This window comes from Sphaerodactylus townsendi, linkage group LG09, assembly GCF_021028975.2.
Source record: "Sphaerodactylus townsendi isolate TG3544 linkage group LG09, MPM_Stown_v2.3, whole genome shotgun sequence".
NCBI classification, from domain to species: Eukaryota; Metazoa; Chordata; class Lepidosauria; order Squamata; family Sphaerodactylidae; genus Sphaerodactylus; species Sphaerodactylus townsendi.
This window is the reverse complement of record NC_059433.1, coordinates 53737136-53751125: the sequence shown is the minus strand read 5'-3', so window position 1 is coordinate 53751125 and position 13990 is coordinate 53737136. Positions and strand designations below refer to the sequence as shown.

At 41.8% G+C, this 13990-nt stretch overlaps 1 protein-coding gene across 1 annotated transcript in view; it reads left to right on the top strand.

Annotated features, from left to right (window-relative positions):
- The window catches only part of ST18 (ST18 C2H2C-type zinc finger transcription factor), a 228394-nt gene that overhangs the window by 187491 nt on the left and 26913 nt on the right, over positions 1-13990 (top strand). Inside the window, 2 exon segments of the mRNA XM_048507715.1 lie at positions 2596-2841; positions 11568-11683. Coding sequence (XP_048363672.1) covers positions 2596-2841; positions 11568-11683 — 362 coding nt within the window.

The following is a 13990-nucleotide window of genomic DNA, read 5'->3' as shown; positions in this document are numbered from 1 at the left end:
TTAACACCAAACCTTGAAGATGATCCAGAATTCAACTGGCAACCAGTGCAGCTGATAAATCACAGGTCTTATGTTCTCCCTCACTCATGCAGCCACATTCTGGACCAATTTCAGTTTCCCAAGCAATCTCAAGGACAGGCCATCATAAAGCAAGTTACAGTAATCCAGCCTGGAGGTGATTGTCACATGAATCAGTGTGGCAAGGTCTGAGCAGGACAGATAGGGAGTCAACTGCCCGGCCTGATGGATGGAAAAAGTCCAGTTTGCTGTGTGACCTGGGTCTCCATAGACAAGGAGGACTCCAGAATCACACCCAGGCTTTTAGCAGAATGAGCTGGTGTTAAAGCCTTGCCATCCCAGTTTGGCAGCTGGAACCCCTAAACTGGTACATCTTGTCCCAGCCACAGGACCTCTGTCTTGATTGGATTTAATTTCATCCTGCCCTGATGAAACTATCCTGCCTCAGCTTCCAGGCACTGGACCAAAACGTCCGGGGCAGCAGCCAGCTGGCCCTCCATCTACAGAAGAAGCTGGTGGTCATCTGCATATTGATGGCAACCCAGCCCAAAGCTCTAAACCAGTTGCGCTACTAGATGTTAAATAATATTGCATGTAGATGTTAAATAATATTGGGAAGAGGATAGTCCCCCACAAACAAGGGAACATTGCTGAGACATCCCCTCCTGTAATGTGACCTGCTGTGCCTGCGCTCCAGAAAAAATGAGGTCAACCAGTTTAGGCTATGCCCAACACCCCAGTAATGGCAAGGGTGTGGGTCACAAGATCATTATCGACCATGTCACATGTTGTGGTGAGATCTAAAAGCACCAGCAGCACTGACCTGCCTTGGTCTGGCTAGAGATGGAGCTTGTCTTGCCTTTGCTATGTGGGTACCATTCTTGCAAGTGAAATCCCATTTTGGCATTTATGATCAGCCACTGAGATACAAAATTATTTAAAATGTTTATACCTTACCCTCTTCATCATCCAAACATCAAGCTTCAGCAATAAAACTATACCAAAGGGGACACAGTAATACCACAAAGCATAGGGGGATTAACTCTGTGAATGTTTTTCTTCAAAATACTCATGTCTTAACCTGACATAGAGAAACCCTCATGAATGAACTGAGATATGATATAAGAGGACTGTAGAAAGTAAGAATGGACAGCAAGGCCCCTTCCGCACATGCAGAATAATCTACTTTCAATCCACTTTCACAATTGTTTGCAAGTGTTTTGCTATTCCGCACAGTAAAATGCAGCTGCAAAATGCATCGAAAGTGGATTAAAAGTGCATTATTCTACATGTGCAGAAGGGGCCCAATTGTCATTTTCCATTCTTGCACAAGTTCTTGCTCCAAAAGAGAAGAGGTGATTTCTGAAGATTTCTCTTATTCTTCATCCTGCTCCATTCTGTGCATGAATACATTCCAAATCAAGGCCATGGAAACTTATCTTTAGATAGTAGGCAGCTAGCAGAGAGAATTTCTTCAACCCAATGTATTGATGTCGGCCTCCCTTTTCAAGAAGAAAGTAGGTGTTACTCTGGGTATGCTGGGTGTTTTCTCAAACTCAGTACAAGTGACTAAGCTAGAATTTTGGTAACCATGGGCATAGTAAGTTATTGCCACTCCTGAAGCCTCTGGTGTTGACTGTTGAGCACATATGGTCAGAAGATTCAGAGAAGGGTTCAGTTCTTCCAGCCCATCATAGATACTGACAGTATTGTATTGTAGATTCTGTTTTCTTTCATGGCTGATCTCATACATCATCTAACCTGGTCTCTGCAAATGTTTATTTACGATAATGCAACAAAGTAAGAAACATTACTAGTATACAATATTCAGGCACAACTCAGAGTATGGCTCTGATATCACTATTGGCAATCCTTATTGCTGTGGGATAAACAATAGTGTAAAATAAAGTTCAGTATGAAGAAGTGTAGTAGAATCCTCTAGAGCATTCCATCCACTCCACATGGTTCCCAATAGAGCTCTATCATTCAGAGACACAATCTGCCCCTTACAATAAACCTTTTAAAAGAGCTTTCTAATTCAAACCCCACATCAGATAAAGGGAGATTGATGCTGATGTATGAGACTCATGGGGGGAAAACTCATATCTGATTAGTGTATTTCTTTCCTTCCCCCTCTGGTGCAGATGTTGTAATATTTCTAGGGTGTGGGGGAAGGGTGGGATGTTATAATAATTCTGTTTATGAACGGAGCGCTGAATTAATGCTTTTACTTTCACGGGGATCATAGTTCTCCATAAGAGTGAAATGATTAAGGAGATTTAAAGCTAAACTTTAAAAAACACCCTCAGATTTAGTATATATAGTTTACATTTAAGAAGCATCTTATTCAAATTCTGCTTAATGTGGTTAAGCAGAGAAGTATGGAAAGAGCATTACTGAGGTTATACTTAAGTCTTCCAAAGAATTAAACATTAACTGTAAATCGAAAAGCTGGTTTTAGATTTAGATAAATTTAAATAAAAGCTTGCTTTTACACTTATCCCTTAAAAGCCTCATGTGTCTTGTGTTGCCACTACAAACTGTTCACTGTCTAAACGTTTCTCTCTTGTATTTCAGGGGACTGATATAGAAGTGGATGAAAATGGCACCCTGGATTTGAGCATGAAAAAGAACCGAAGTCAAGAAAAGGTGGCTCATCTAAATACTTCCAGTGCCACAGTCCCCACTCCTTCCTCTTCTCCCTTCAAAACAAGCAGCATTCTGGTAAATGCCACTTTCTACCAAGCTTTGTGTGAGAAGGAAGGCTGGGATATGCCCATCAACTATAGCAAGACCCAAGGGAGAAAAGAGGAGGAAAAAGAGGTATTTTTCTCTTTGTCAGTACATGGGAATAAAATTATAATCTTGGATGACTATTTCTTAGTCCCTCGTTGGAGCCGTGCCAGAGAATGCTTCTCCTAAGATATATATAGAAAGAAACACCATTCATTTAAGTGGTAGTGAACTTGATATAATGTATTAAGGACTGGGAGTTAATTAAGAAAGCTGTAAACAAATTGTTAGTGATGACTTTTTCTACTCATAAAGAGGGATTTTAGAAGGTATACACTTGGAACTTTATGATAATTTCCAAAATCTAGAGAGGGTAGTCAATGTTATGAGAAACTGCCATTGAGATTTCAGGAACTAGGTTCTACACAGAGAACTGGAAAAGAGTTTAAAATAAAAGATTTAAAAAACTCATTTTTAAGAACCTGATGACAGGTATTTCCAGACCTGAAACTCTTATGGGCTCTAATGTACTGGGTAGTTCCTTATTATGACTCTTTTGTAGTACTGAAGGATCTTTTTTCACATTCAGCTGAAAGCAGAATTGAGAGGGGGATTTCTTACAACAATATACTTGGGACTGCCTTTCCCTCTTGTGTCTTCAGGACCATCTCTCCCTGTATCACCCACATTGGTGTCCTCTGGAAGTAACCTCCAGTAGTCCCTGCCTCAAATGTATCTGGCAAGCCTCAACCAGGGCCAGAACTTTTTCAGCCCTGGCCCTGGCCTGGTAGAACTCTTTGCCTATTGAGACCAGGAGATGTTCCACCAGGCATTTGGTGGAGGCAGCTGTGGCTTATTTCAAATGTGGCTGGCTTCCTAACTCCTTGACCCAGCCTGGGTTTCTTTCCCTTCCTTCCCTTTACAAAAAAATCAAACCAGGAAGGGAGAAAATAGGGCAGGGGTGGCCAACCTATGGCACTCCAGATGTTCATGGACTACAATTCCCATGCTGGCATGGGCTGATGGGAATTGTTGTCCATGAACATCTGGAGCATCATAGGTTGGCCACCCTTAGTATAAGGTATTCTTTTATTTAGTCTGATAAACATCTTCTAAGTGGAGTAGCTTTAACAAGTTTATAGAATTATTATTGATATTGGTGTATATGTTTTGAATAATTTTAAATGTAACTGTTTGGAATAATCGTACTTGTTCACCATCCTGAGCCTTGCCTTGTGTCTGGAAAGGGAGGGATATTAAATCTAATAAAATTTGTCCTCTTCAGCAAAGATTCTATATCTGTATTTGTGTTCAATATATTATTTCATGGTTCTTCTTGCCTGACTGGCTATGTTCCAGGCGTCATGAATAAGTGATTAATTATGAGCAGGGAGGGGGTTAAATGCTGCTTTTTATTTTGTAGCTTGCTAAAGTCACTATATACTTTTTAAAATTATTTTTATTATTTTTCATTATCATAATAAACTATCTAAAAGAAATTTTAGTATGACAATGCCTTTGGCTGGCTAAAAGTGCAAACCTTGCAGTCCTATTTCAAAGGACCAAGTTGATTCCTTATTGCTTAACAAAACTGTCAGGTTGCAACAAAGACCAGGGCCCTTTCTGCACACGCGCAGAAACGAGCCTCCACCGGCATAATTTATGCCATTGGAGGCTCAGGGACCATTCGCACTCTAGTGTGCAAGTGGCCCCCACCTCCCCCCAGCCTATCAGTCAGCCTCCTCCACTGAGCTTCATGTCCAGCGTCGCTCTGGAGGGCTGCAGGGACTCTCCCACACTGCCCTCTGACCTCCAGGAGGCGACCGCACCGATGGGAAGACGCCGCTTTGCAAAAACCTCGCTCGTTGAGCGAGGTTAAAAGTGGCAGCTTCACGCCGCATCCAGGCGGGCAGGAGGCGCTGCTGCAATGCAGCAGGGCCTCCTGTGTGAACAGGAGTCCAGGGACAATGTTTTTGCCATCCCTGGGCCGCCCGTGTGGAAAGGGCCCAGGAAATAATTGAGGTGGAAGCCTCAATACTGTTTTGACTGTTCACATGGGAGAATCTGACACTGTAGCTACATTTTAGGTTTGAAAAACCATCTAACCAGTGGGATGGAAAATGAATGCTGTGTGGATAGGGCTGGGAAAATCCCAACTTTGCCACCCAGGCAACTACGTATCATAGCTTTGCTGCAGTCTTTCCCAAAATTTCACAGCAAAGCAGGTTTGACAAATACCAAAGAAAAGCTGGTGAAAACCAGGGAGCTGAAATGAGTGCCCCACAATGCAGTGGGAAAGCTGGGGAAAAGCTTGCTTCCTAACAGCATCAAATCCTTCCATCCTCTGATATTTGGTTTGGTGCTAAACCAATCACCAGGTTCTGTCACCAAAGTAATCAATGAAATCATTTTTTTTCAAAAGTTGCATTCTATTCACTCCTTTCTGTTCCTCACAAAGATGCTAGAAGAGAACATCAATATGCATGTCAACGTAGCATGTCAATTTGGTCCACAATAGAGATTGACTAGAAAACAAAAATGCAGCTGTGGGCCCATATCCACCCCTCATAAATAACACAAATATTTACATAAAGTAATTCATCATGTGTAAAAGATACTGTGCTAAATTATAATTTAAAACCTGGTGATTTCCTTGATTTTTGTTATACCCCTTTCATTTATGTTTACGGAGTATTGGCAGTTGTCTTTTGTTTGTTTGTTTGTTTTTTCTTTTCTCTCGCTATCTTTTTGGCCATGTTTTCTATATGAATGTTGATGCCAGGACTAGGCAAAGGGGAGGTTTGTTTGGGCTTGCTGTTATGGTAAAAAATCCGCCTTGGACCCTTATAATGCCAAATGAGAGGCACTCCAATAAATTAGCAGGAATCAGCAGTTTGTTCAGATGAGTCTTTTTCTATAACTTAGGAATAGTACATGAAAAATGGCTACCATATGGAAAACATATTAAATTGCTTCCTGTGGTGGTGTCTCTTTATGTTAAGTGGTTTGCGGCCAGTAGGTTCTCACTAGGCAGATCAGAATTTTCTCCATGGCAATGTGCACTTTACTTAGGGAAAAGTCCATGGCACTATGGAAGAAATATCACCCACCTACTTTAGTGAGCTGCTGAATATAAATAGCTTGCTTTAGTTCAGACATCTGAAATGAGGCACAAGGTAACTCTGTTTCCACAGAGCAACTATTGTGTGTACTGTACTCAATCCTAATGATTTTGGTCAAACCTGTTGTGGCAAATCAGCTTTCCTATACTCCAAGCAAGACAACTACCAAACTGCCCTGATCTTTTAAGGATCCTCCTTCAAAACATTTGGCCAGAAGACCCTAATGAAGCCAGCAGTAGGTAGTCTGAAGCAAATCAGCCAAGAGACAAGAAAGATAAACTACATGAGGAGCAAAGAGACAGAAAAAAAGCTGACCCACCCAATTTCTGTCAAAAGTGGTGGGGAATGGTAGGGTGGTTGGATAGTCTCTTCTTCAATGGATAGTTCTGCTTTTTGAAGCCCGTCTTTTTCCTATGGCCATATCTCTTTTTTTAGGTCTGTCTTCTGAGAAAGTCCAGGCTTTGCTTTTGTCTGTTGAAATCAGATAAAGTGACTGTAGAGACTAGCTTCCTGAGCAGCCATAGGCTGCAATGGGAAAGAGGGCTACTAAAGCTGACAGGGTTACTTGGGTTGAATTAAAGATGCTGAGCCCTAAAAAGGAATAAGAGGGGACTTGAATTGTTCCCCTTGAATAGTTTAGCACCTGGATAATAAGCAGAATTTTCACTAAGGTGAGTTGTGTTTTTATTTGTTATAGGATGTGTAAATTTATATCTATGAAAGTAAATTAGCATATGAAGATTTTGGTATTCCCCTCCCCCACTTTTGAAGGCTGTTCTGGTTTTTTGGGGGGGTGGGGAGGGGCTCATCTGTAGATGACTACATTAATAGTTAAGGTTGCCGGCATGCAGCTGAGAGCTAGGAATCTCCCTGAAATATAAATAATATCCAGACTAGAGAGATCAGTTTCCCTGGAGAAAGTGGCTGCTTTTCAGGCTAGATTCTGTAACATTATGACCAACTGAGGTTCTTCCTCCCCATAAGCCACGCCCTCCCTAGACTCCATCCACAAATCTTCCAGAATTTTCCAACTCAGATTTGGCACCCCTACTAATGATACATCCATCCCCATCTCTCTAAAGCACAGGTGTCAAACTCCCGCCATGATGCTGGCAGGGGATGATGGGAACTGCAGTCCATAACATCTGGAGAGCCATGAGTTTGACACCTATGCTCTAAAGTGTCCTTCAACCACTTTAATCTCATGCTGCCTCATCGATGGTACTCAATTCTTATCATTGTGGCAGTAGTTCTTATGATTGTCATATTCATCATCAGTGAATAAAGCATGATGAAGTCCATTGCCAAGGATCCCTCCCTATCTCTTACAATGTGTCCGGAGGACCTTCTGTAGTCTGCACATGTGTACACACACCATCACAAGACTGTTGCTAGACTGGGCAGCCAGATAGCCCGGAAAGCCCAGAAAGTTAATTTCATCTCAGCTGCTCCAAGTAGCAAGCCAATTTAGCTTTAATTAAAAACCACAATATGCTATTTTTGTTTGTTTGTTTTTGCTGTGTTTGTGTGTGCCTGACAAAAGGCACAGAAGTAGCAGGATAGTGTGAAGCAAACCAGGAAAATCTATTGATAATTTCATTTTAACAAATTGCAAGAAGTTCTGAAGCGATCTAGACACTGAAAATTCCTCATTTATTATGGCACAATACTTGCCTGTAATGAAAGAATAAAGCTCTTGGGAAACAATGCATTTGAAATAAAGCAATTGTGAGATTTGTATGGGCATGGTTAGATGTATCCTGTGCAGTTTGACCACTGAACCACCTACCTGAAACTAACATTCCTCATCAGTAGCACTGAATTTTAAATGCAAGGGCAAATGGCTGTGCCAAGGAGACTGGAGGCATAGCTGGAAGATGGTGGTGTCAAAATGCCTTCTGTGGCTTTGGCCCACAATGGGAGAAGGGAGGAACTGGCTATGTAGTAATCAGTATATCTGATTCTCAAAATGACTTATCTGTGGATAATTAAATCTGTGAAACTGCACAATGCAGAAGGAAACAGGTCTCCCAAGTTTGCAGGAAAATCTGAAAAGTTTTTAAAAGTGGAAAGAGGGTGTTAAATTCACCCTAAACGACATGTTCCCACATTTTCACAGATAATATGCGTCTGTCACCTGAGGTGGCATGTGGGAGGCAGAATGGGGAGAACAGGAGCCACTGTCACCTCCCCCAGCAGCAGTAATGTAGGTGGGGGTAGGAGGAGCAAGAGGTGCCACTGACCCCATTTCCTCTGCTGCTGAGGCTGCCAATGCCTGCCTGCTGCCTCTTGCCTCTGTCACTAAAGTAGGGTGACCAACCTTCAGGTGGTAGCTGGAGACCTCCCATTATTTCAACTGATCTCCAGGTGACAGAGATTCATTTCCCTGGAGAAAATGTCTGCTTTGGAAGGTGGATTCTATGGCATTATACCCCACTGAAGTCCCAACTCTCCCCAAACCCTGCCCTCCTTAGGCTCCACCCCAAAATCTCCAGGTATTTCTCAACACAGAGCTGGCAATTCTATTCTGAGGTCAGTCCTGCCATCACCTCTAATCCACAGGAGGAAGTCACTGCCACCCAACCTCTGCCTGGTAGAGTCTACTACATGAGCCAGGTGGGAGGCCAAGGGTGGGGAGTAGGAACTGTGTGAGTGCTGCTGGTAGATTGGCTGTTGTTCAAGTGACTGACGTAGCCGGTGAACAAAAGGAAAGAATGAAATTCCACGCACACACGCACACACACACACACACACACATCTCTGCTTGTGTTGAATAATCATGGAATGCAAAGGAGGCAACCATGTGAATGTGGTGGATAATAATGGTTTTATATAGTATTGTTTGGACTTGCTGAGTACAGAAGAATGTGGTTTTATATAGTATTGTCTGTGGGCAGAAGTCTCAAAGACTCTACAAATCATCAGAGTGTCAGGGTTCTAAAAGGAAGACTTACTGTTTCTGTTTTCGATTTCTTGTTCAGCTCATAGGCAGAACAGTTTTCCCTTTTGCTCGTCATTTCTAGAAAACATGGTCTCATATAGTGCAATTAATTACTTGTCCAAAGGCTCCCTTTTAATCAGAAAAGAAAGCCCTGAATTTGGGGGGAGGGGGGAGAGTTTGTGCTTTCCCCACAAGTGTCAAGAAATAACTTGAGTTATCAGTTTAGTCCAACTGTATTTTCCCCAAAGATTTCCGGGTGTAAAATGTTAAAAGTGCCAGATGCTGTTATCAGTTATTCGTGTCATTATGTTATAATTTTTGCAAAAATCAATATAAACGTCCATCTGTATATTAATTGCTGATCAGAACCCAAAGAACTATGCAAGAACTTCTGTGTGTCTGGGAGGAGGGGAGGCAGGATTAGACTTGTGATGTCAAAACAGCAAACACCCAACCCTACCCAGGTAATATTATATGCGACTGTAGAATCTGACGGAATTCCAAAAGTAATGTGAATAGCAACAGGAAGTCTTTTATGGAAAAAATACAAACCCTGCTACATCGGAGAAAGTCCTTGGCTTAACCTGAAATATGTTTAGCCAGGTGGAACAATGGGTAGAATGTTCCACTTTTTACAAAATGGGAAGAAAAATCATTCAACTTTATAACATGACAACTTCCTTTTATAGAACGAGGGCTTTTTTTAAGAACAGGAAAAATTCTGGTTAAAAACAAAAAGCTAGAAGTGGCAGTGCTCTGACCGCATCCACTTGACTAGTCAACTGTAGCCACCCATAATTCTCCTTAGTAGAGAGAAGATTCTCCCCCCACCCCCCGCTCCCAACATCATCATCAACTTATCTAACTTATAAAGCCACAGGGAAACCATTCTCCTTCTAGCTGCCGTAGCAGGATGCTTAACAGTGCAATTTTAAACAGAATTGCACCTTTGTAAGACTTCAGTAAACTAAAGGGGGGGATAACTCTGTTTAGGATTGCACTAAAATGGGACTAAGTGATAACTTAAATAAATCATTTTTTATTTAGAAAATCTGTTAATTATCTCAAGGTAAATACTTCTGAAGTTAAAAATAGTATTCCTTTTTCAGCATTTATATTTCTGATACACTTAATTCAGTAGGACCTCAGTCTTTTTAGGATTGCAGTGTAAGAGACCTCATGTAACAGAATTTACCTTCCACCACCCACATGTTCCCACCACTGGATTCCCTCTAATGCTGGTGTGAGGCTGTGCAGTGGAAGAGAACACTGGTAAAACTTGCTGGTAGTCCCTCACCCCTCAACAATACGACTGGCCTCTACCCAGGCCAGGGCTTTTATGGCCCTGGCCCCTGCCTGGTGGAACACTCTTTCACCAGCTGTTTCACCTTCATGAGTTCTGCGGGGCCTGTAAAACTGAGTTGTTCCACTGGGCCTTTGGGGAGGCCGGCTGCGGATTGCCTGCCCCCTCCTGATGCCCTGTACCACACCTTTAACCATGTACACACACTTTTAATCTCGGCCATTGCCTTTGTATTATATTTTCACCATCTTGGCATTGCTGGTCCCCTCCAGGCCTTAGGATTGGACGCAATTGATTCAATTCGTTTAAATTAAATGAATCAATTAATGTGGGTAAATGATGCTGCTGCTTGTGATTTTAAGGGATTTTAATGTTTAAATTATGCATGACACAAGCAAATCACTGATTTTTCATTCACTCCTTTGAACTCCCACCTGAATATCTGGCAAGCCCTTCAAGAAAAAAAAAAGCTCACTTACCTCTTAAAATAGCTCTTTGGATTCCTGCCCCTATTTCTATCTCACTCTGGTATCACAGAAGCTTCCATTGTGAGGGGTTGCTGCATTAGTTCTCATTATGTTAACAGCCTGCATGCTACCCAGTGATGCTAGGTTACATTCTTGGGGCTGATAGTTAATTTGCCTCTAGATGCACTCCATAGAAGAGTGTTGGGCTTGATGTGATATGAACAGTCAATCAATTCATCTAATTTTTATCCTTCCTTCAAGGAACTGAGGGTGGCATAAATGATTCTCCCCTCCTCCATTTTATCCTCACAACTGTCCTGTGAGGTAGGTTAGACTAAGATACAGTGACTAGTCAAAGGTATTGCTAAGAGAGCATTTGAACTTTGGTCTTTATGCACACAATAGCATAAAGCAGAAGTCCAATGGTACCTTAATGACAATGCTACTGGAAGTATTTTTTATTTTGCTAGAATATTTTGCTGCCTCTGGAATTGATATGCATATTATTTGATGGTCTTAACAGTTTAAGAACCATATTGCCATATTCCTCTCAGTCAGAAACGGCTAAGGAAATATCTTTCATTTGATTATTTTCTTATGGTATTGGACTATATAAACTTACATGGAACTCTTTAACATGTAGAATGGAAAGGTAGTTACATCATGGATATATACATAAATGTCTATCAATACAAAATGATGATCAGTCAGTCATACAAAGAACCCTTAGTAAGAATACACATGGCTCTATTTCCCACAGCTATATGTAGCTTAATGAAAACATCCATATTCCTCAGATATTACAGTATTTTTTTTCCTTCTGTGCTTAAAGAGGTTTTGTTTGAATCATCCCTCAGGAAGTTAATCTCCTTGATGTCAGTGGTACCTGTTTTCTCTGAACCAATGGAACAATTTCCAGATAAAATCAATGATAACAAGAAAATAACAATACTGCGTAACCACATCTTCCTTTATTATTTCAGAAAGATCCTGTAAACTGCCCTGAAAGTTTGGAGGAAAAGAAACACTCTGGAGATGCATCTGTCCCGAGTCCTAAATCAAAGCTCCATTCAAGAGATCTCAAAAAAGAACTAATCACGTGAGTCACAAATCATGTCATGAACTTCTGGCTAGTGCTGTTCCCAGGGGTAGAAACAACTTTAGTCAGCTTCCTCTAGACTTTTGAACCCCTGACGTAGGCCTTAGATTTATGCTACCTAAGAGGATGGTGTCATTCCATTTAGTCCTGGAAGACTTTCAGGTGGCTGGGGATCCTCTGCTTTGCTCTGCCTTGCTACACCACTTGAAAGCCCTCTGGAGGCAGTGCAGCAGCATAGCAATGAAGCTGTGCCCAGCCATGGTGGCCTTTGGGTTGGGCTACCTGAAATACATTTACAGTAGTAGAGGTGTGGATCCTCTTGTCCCAATCTCTTGTCCCAAGATAATGTGGCAACCAACTTTTAATAATGAGTTCTGAGCAGAATGCAGCTTTGTGTTATGTTCCTTGAATGATCTGTGAATTTTTCTTTTAAAATGTAGAACTTGGTGAAGTTCTTTGGGCACATCTTAGTTCAGCTTCATTTTACTCCCCAAACCTCATAGGTTTTATAGGACCAGTGTGTTCCTATTGACAGTTTCTGTCCTTTCAGGAAAACCTGTGGTATCCACCACAAGTGTGATACTTGCATTCTGGATTTTATAACACTGAGCAGGGTTATCGTCACATTACAGTTTCCAAGGACCAAATTTTCTTTCATCTGTATCTCTGGGTCTAACAGGCGCTGGCCATATTATGTCTACATGTGCAGATCTTGACCTGTGTTGTTTATGACTTAGGTAGCCTTTTTGAAAACCACTTGTTGATTAAGTTAATTGGGGGGACAGCTTTAATTTTCCATTGGCCATTTAAAGACAGTCAATTGATGATATTAAGTCTCAGAATCCAGGTGACAATTTATCCCCTTACTGAAAGTAATTTATTCTCTCTGTATTTACAATAACTACAAACCCTGTATGGGATTTTAAAAGCATCCATTATACTTGCACCCTGCATGCTGATGTATACCTAAAATGTGCTTGGCCACACAATTTAATTCAGAAACACTTAAGCATTGCTCTATAAAGAATCTGAAGGTAAAGCTGAGGGCATAGAACATTTACTAAATATTCACTGGCAGAAGAGGTAGTTAGTGAGCAATACAAATGCCTCCATCATGAGGAAGTACCTATAATGACATTAGCAATTGTAAAGAAAAATTCTACCCCTGAGACTCAATTACAATGAACTTTCTTCATTATAAATACAGATTACATATTTTGAAATATTAATAGTCGCTCCAATGATTATATTGTGCTAAAGCAGCTATATGACTGAGAATGAAATAAGTTATCCACATGATATAGTACTATCTAAAAGAATATTGTGGTTTCTGTATTCATTTGTTAAATATTGTTTTGGGGCCCAAGCTATGAGCTGCTTTTTTGTGGAGAGGGGCAGGGAAATGAACAAGAAAAAGAATTTTGCTTCAGAGGACACCATGAAATAACTATGAGGTTAATATTTATTTATTTATTTGTTGGGTTTATAAACCGCCCTCCCCCGAAGGGCTCAGGGCGGTGTACACATGTAAGTAGAGCACAATCAGATTAAAATACAATAAATACATAAGTTACGATGGCTCCAATAAAAATAAACCCTACCCCATTAAAAATACGGCCTATAATTTATATAATATTAACATTAATATCAACTATCAACTAGGATGGCGCCTACTATCAATTCCCTGTAAAACCATACATCGGAAGGGAAGGGCGGTAGGGCCACATGATGTTATTGCAGCAGAGGAGGAAGGAGAAAAGGGGGGGCCCCTATCAACGGCCAGCCTCCCCAAAGGCCTGGTGGAACAGTACGGTCTTACAGGCCCTGCAGAACTCCCAGTGCAAGAGTCCCCGCGAGAGGGCCCCGACAGTTAAAGATGGGAAGAGCTGCCCACCAGGCGGGGCCAGAGCTGTGAAGGTTCTGGCCCGGGTAGAGGCACTAGCCAGATCATGGAGGGGCCAGGGATCAATAGCAAGTTGGCTCTCTGCTGATCGCAGAGACCCATCTGGGACATATGGGGTCAGACCGGTCCCGCGAGGTGTCACCGAGAGGTCCGGCAAGCCGCAAGGTTACCTTTTAAAGGTTAACACCAACACCTTGGAAAAATATATTCGGTATTCACGTGGCAACCAGTGCAAGCCAAGCGAAGTACAGGTGTAATGTGTTCTCTTATGGCACCCCCCCCTGCAAGCATACCGGCCAGCTGCATTCTGGACCATTTTCAATCTCCTAATCAGGCTAAGGGAAGCGCCTGCGAGAGCCAGCTGTAAGGTAGTCTAGCCTGGAGGTGACCGTTGCATGGACCAC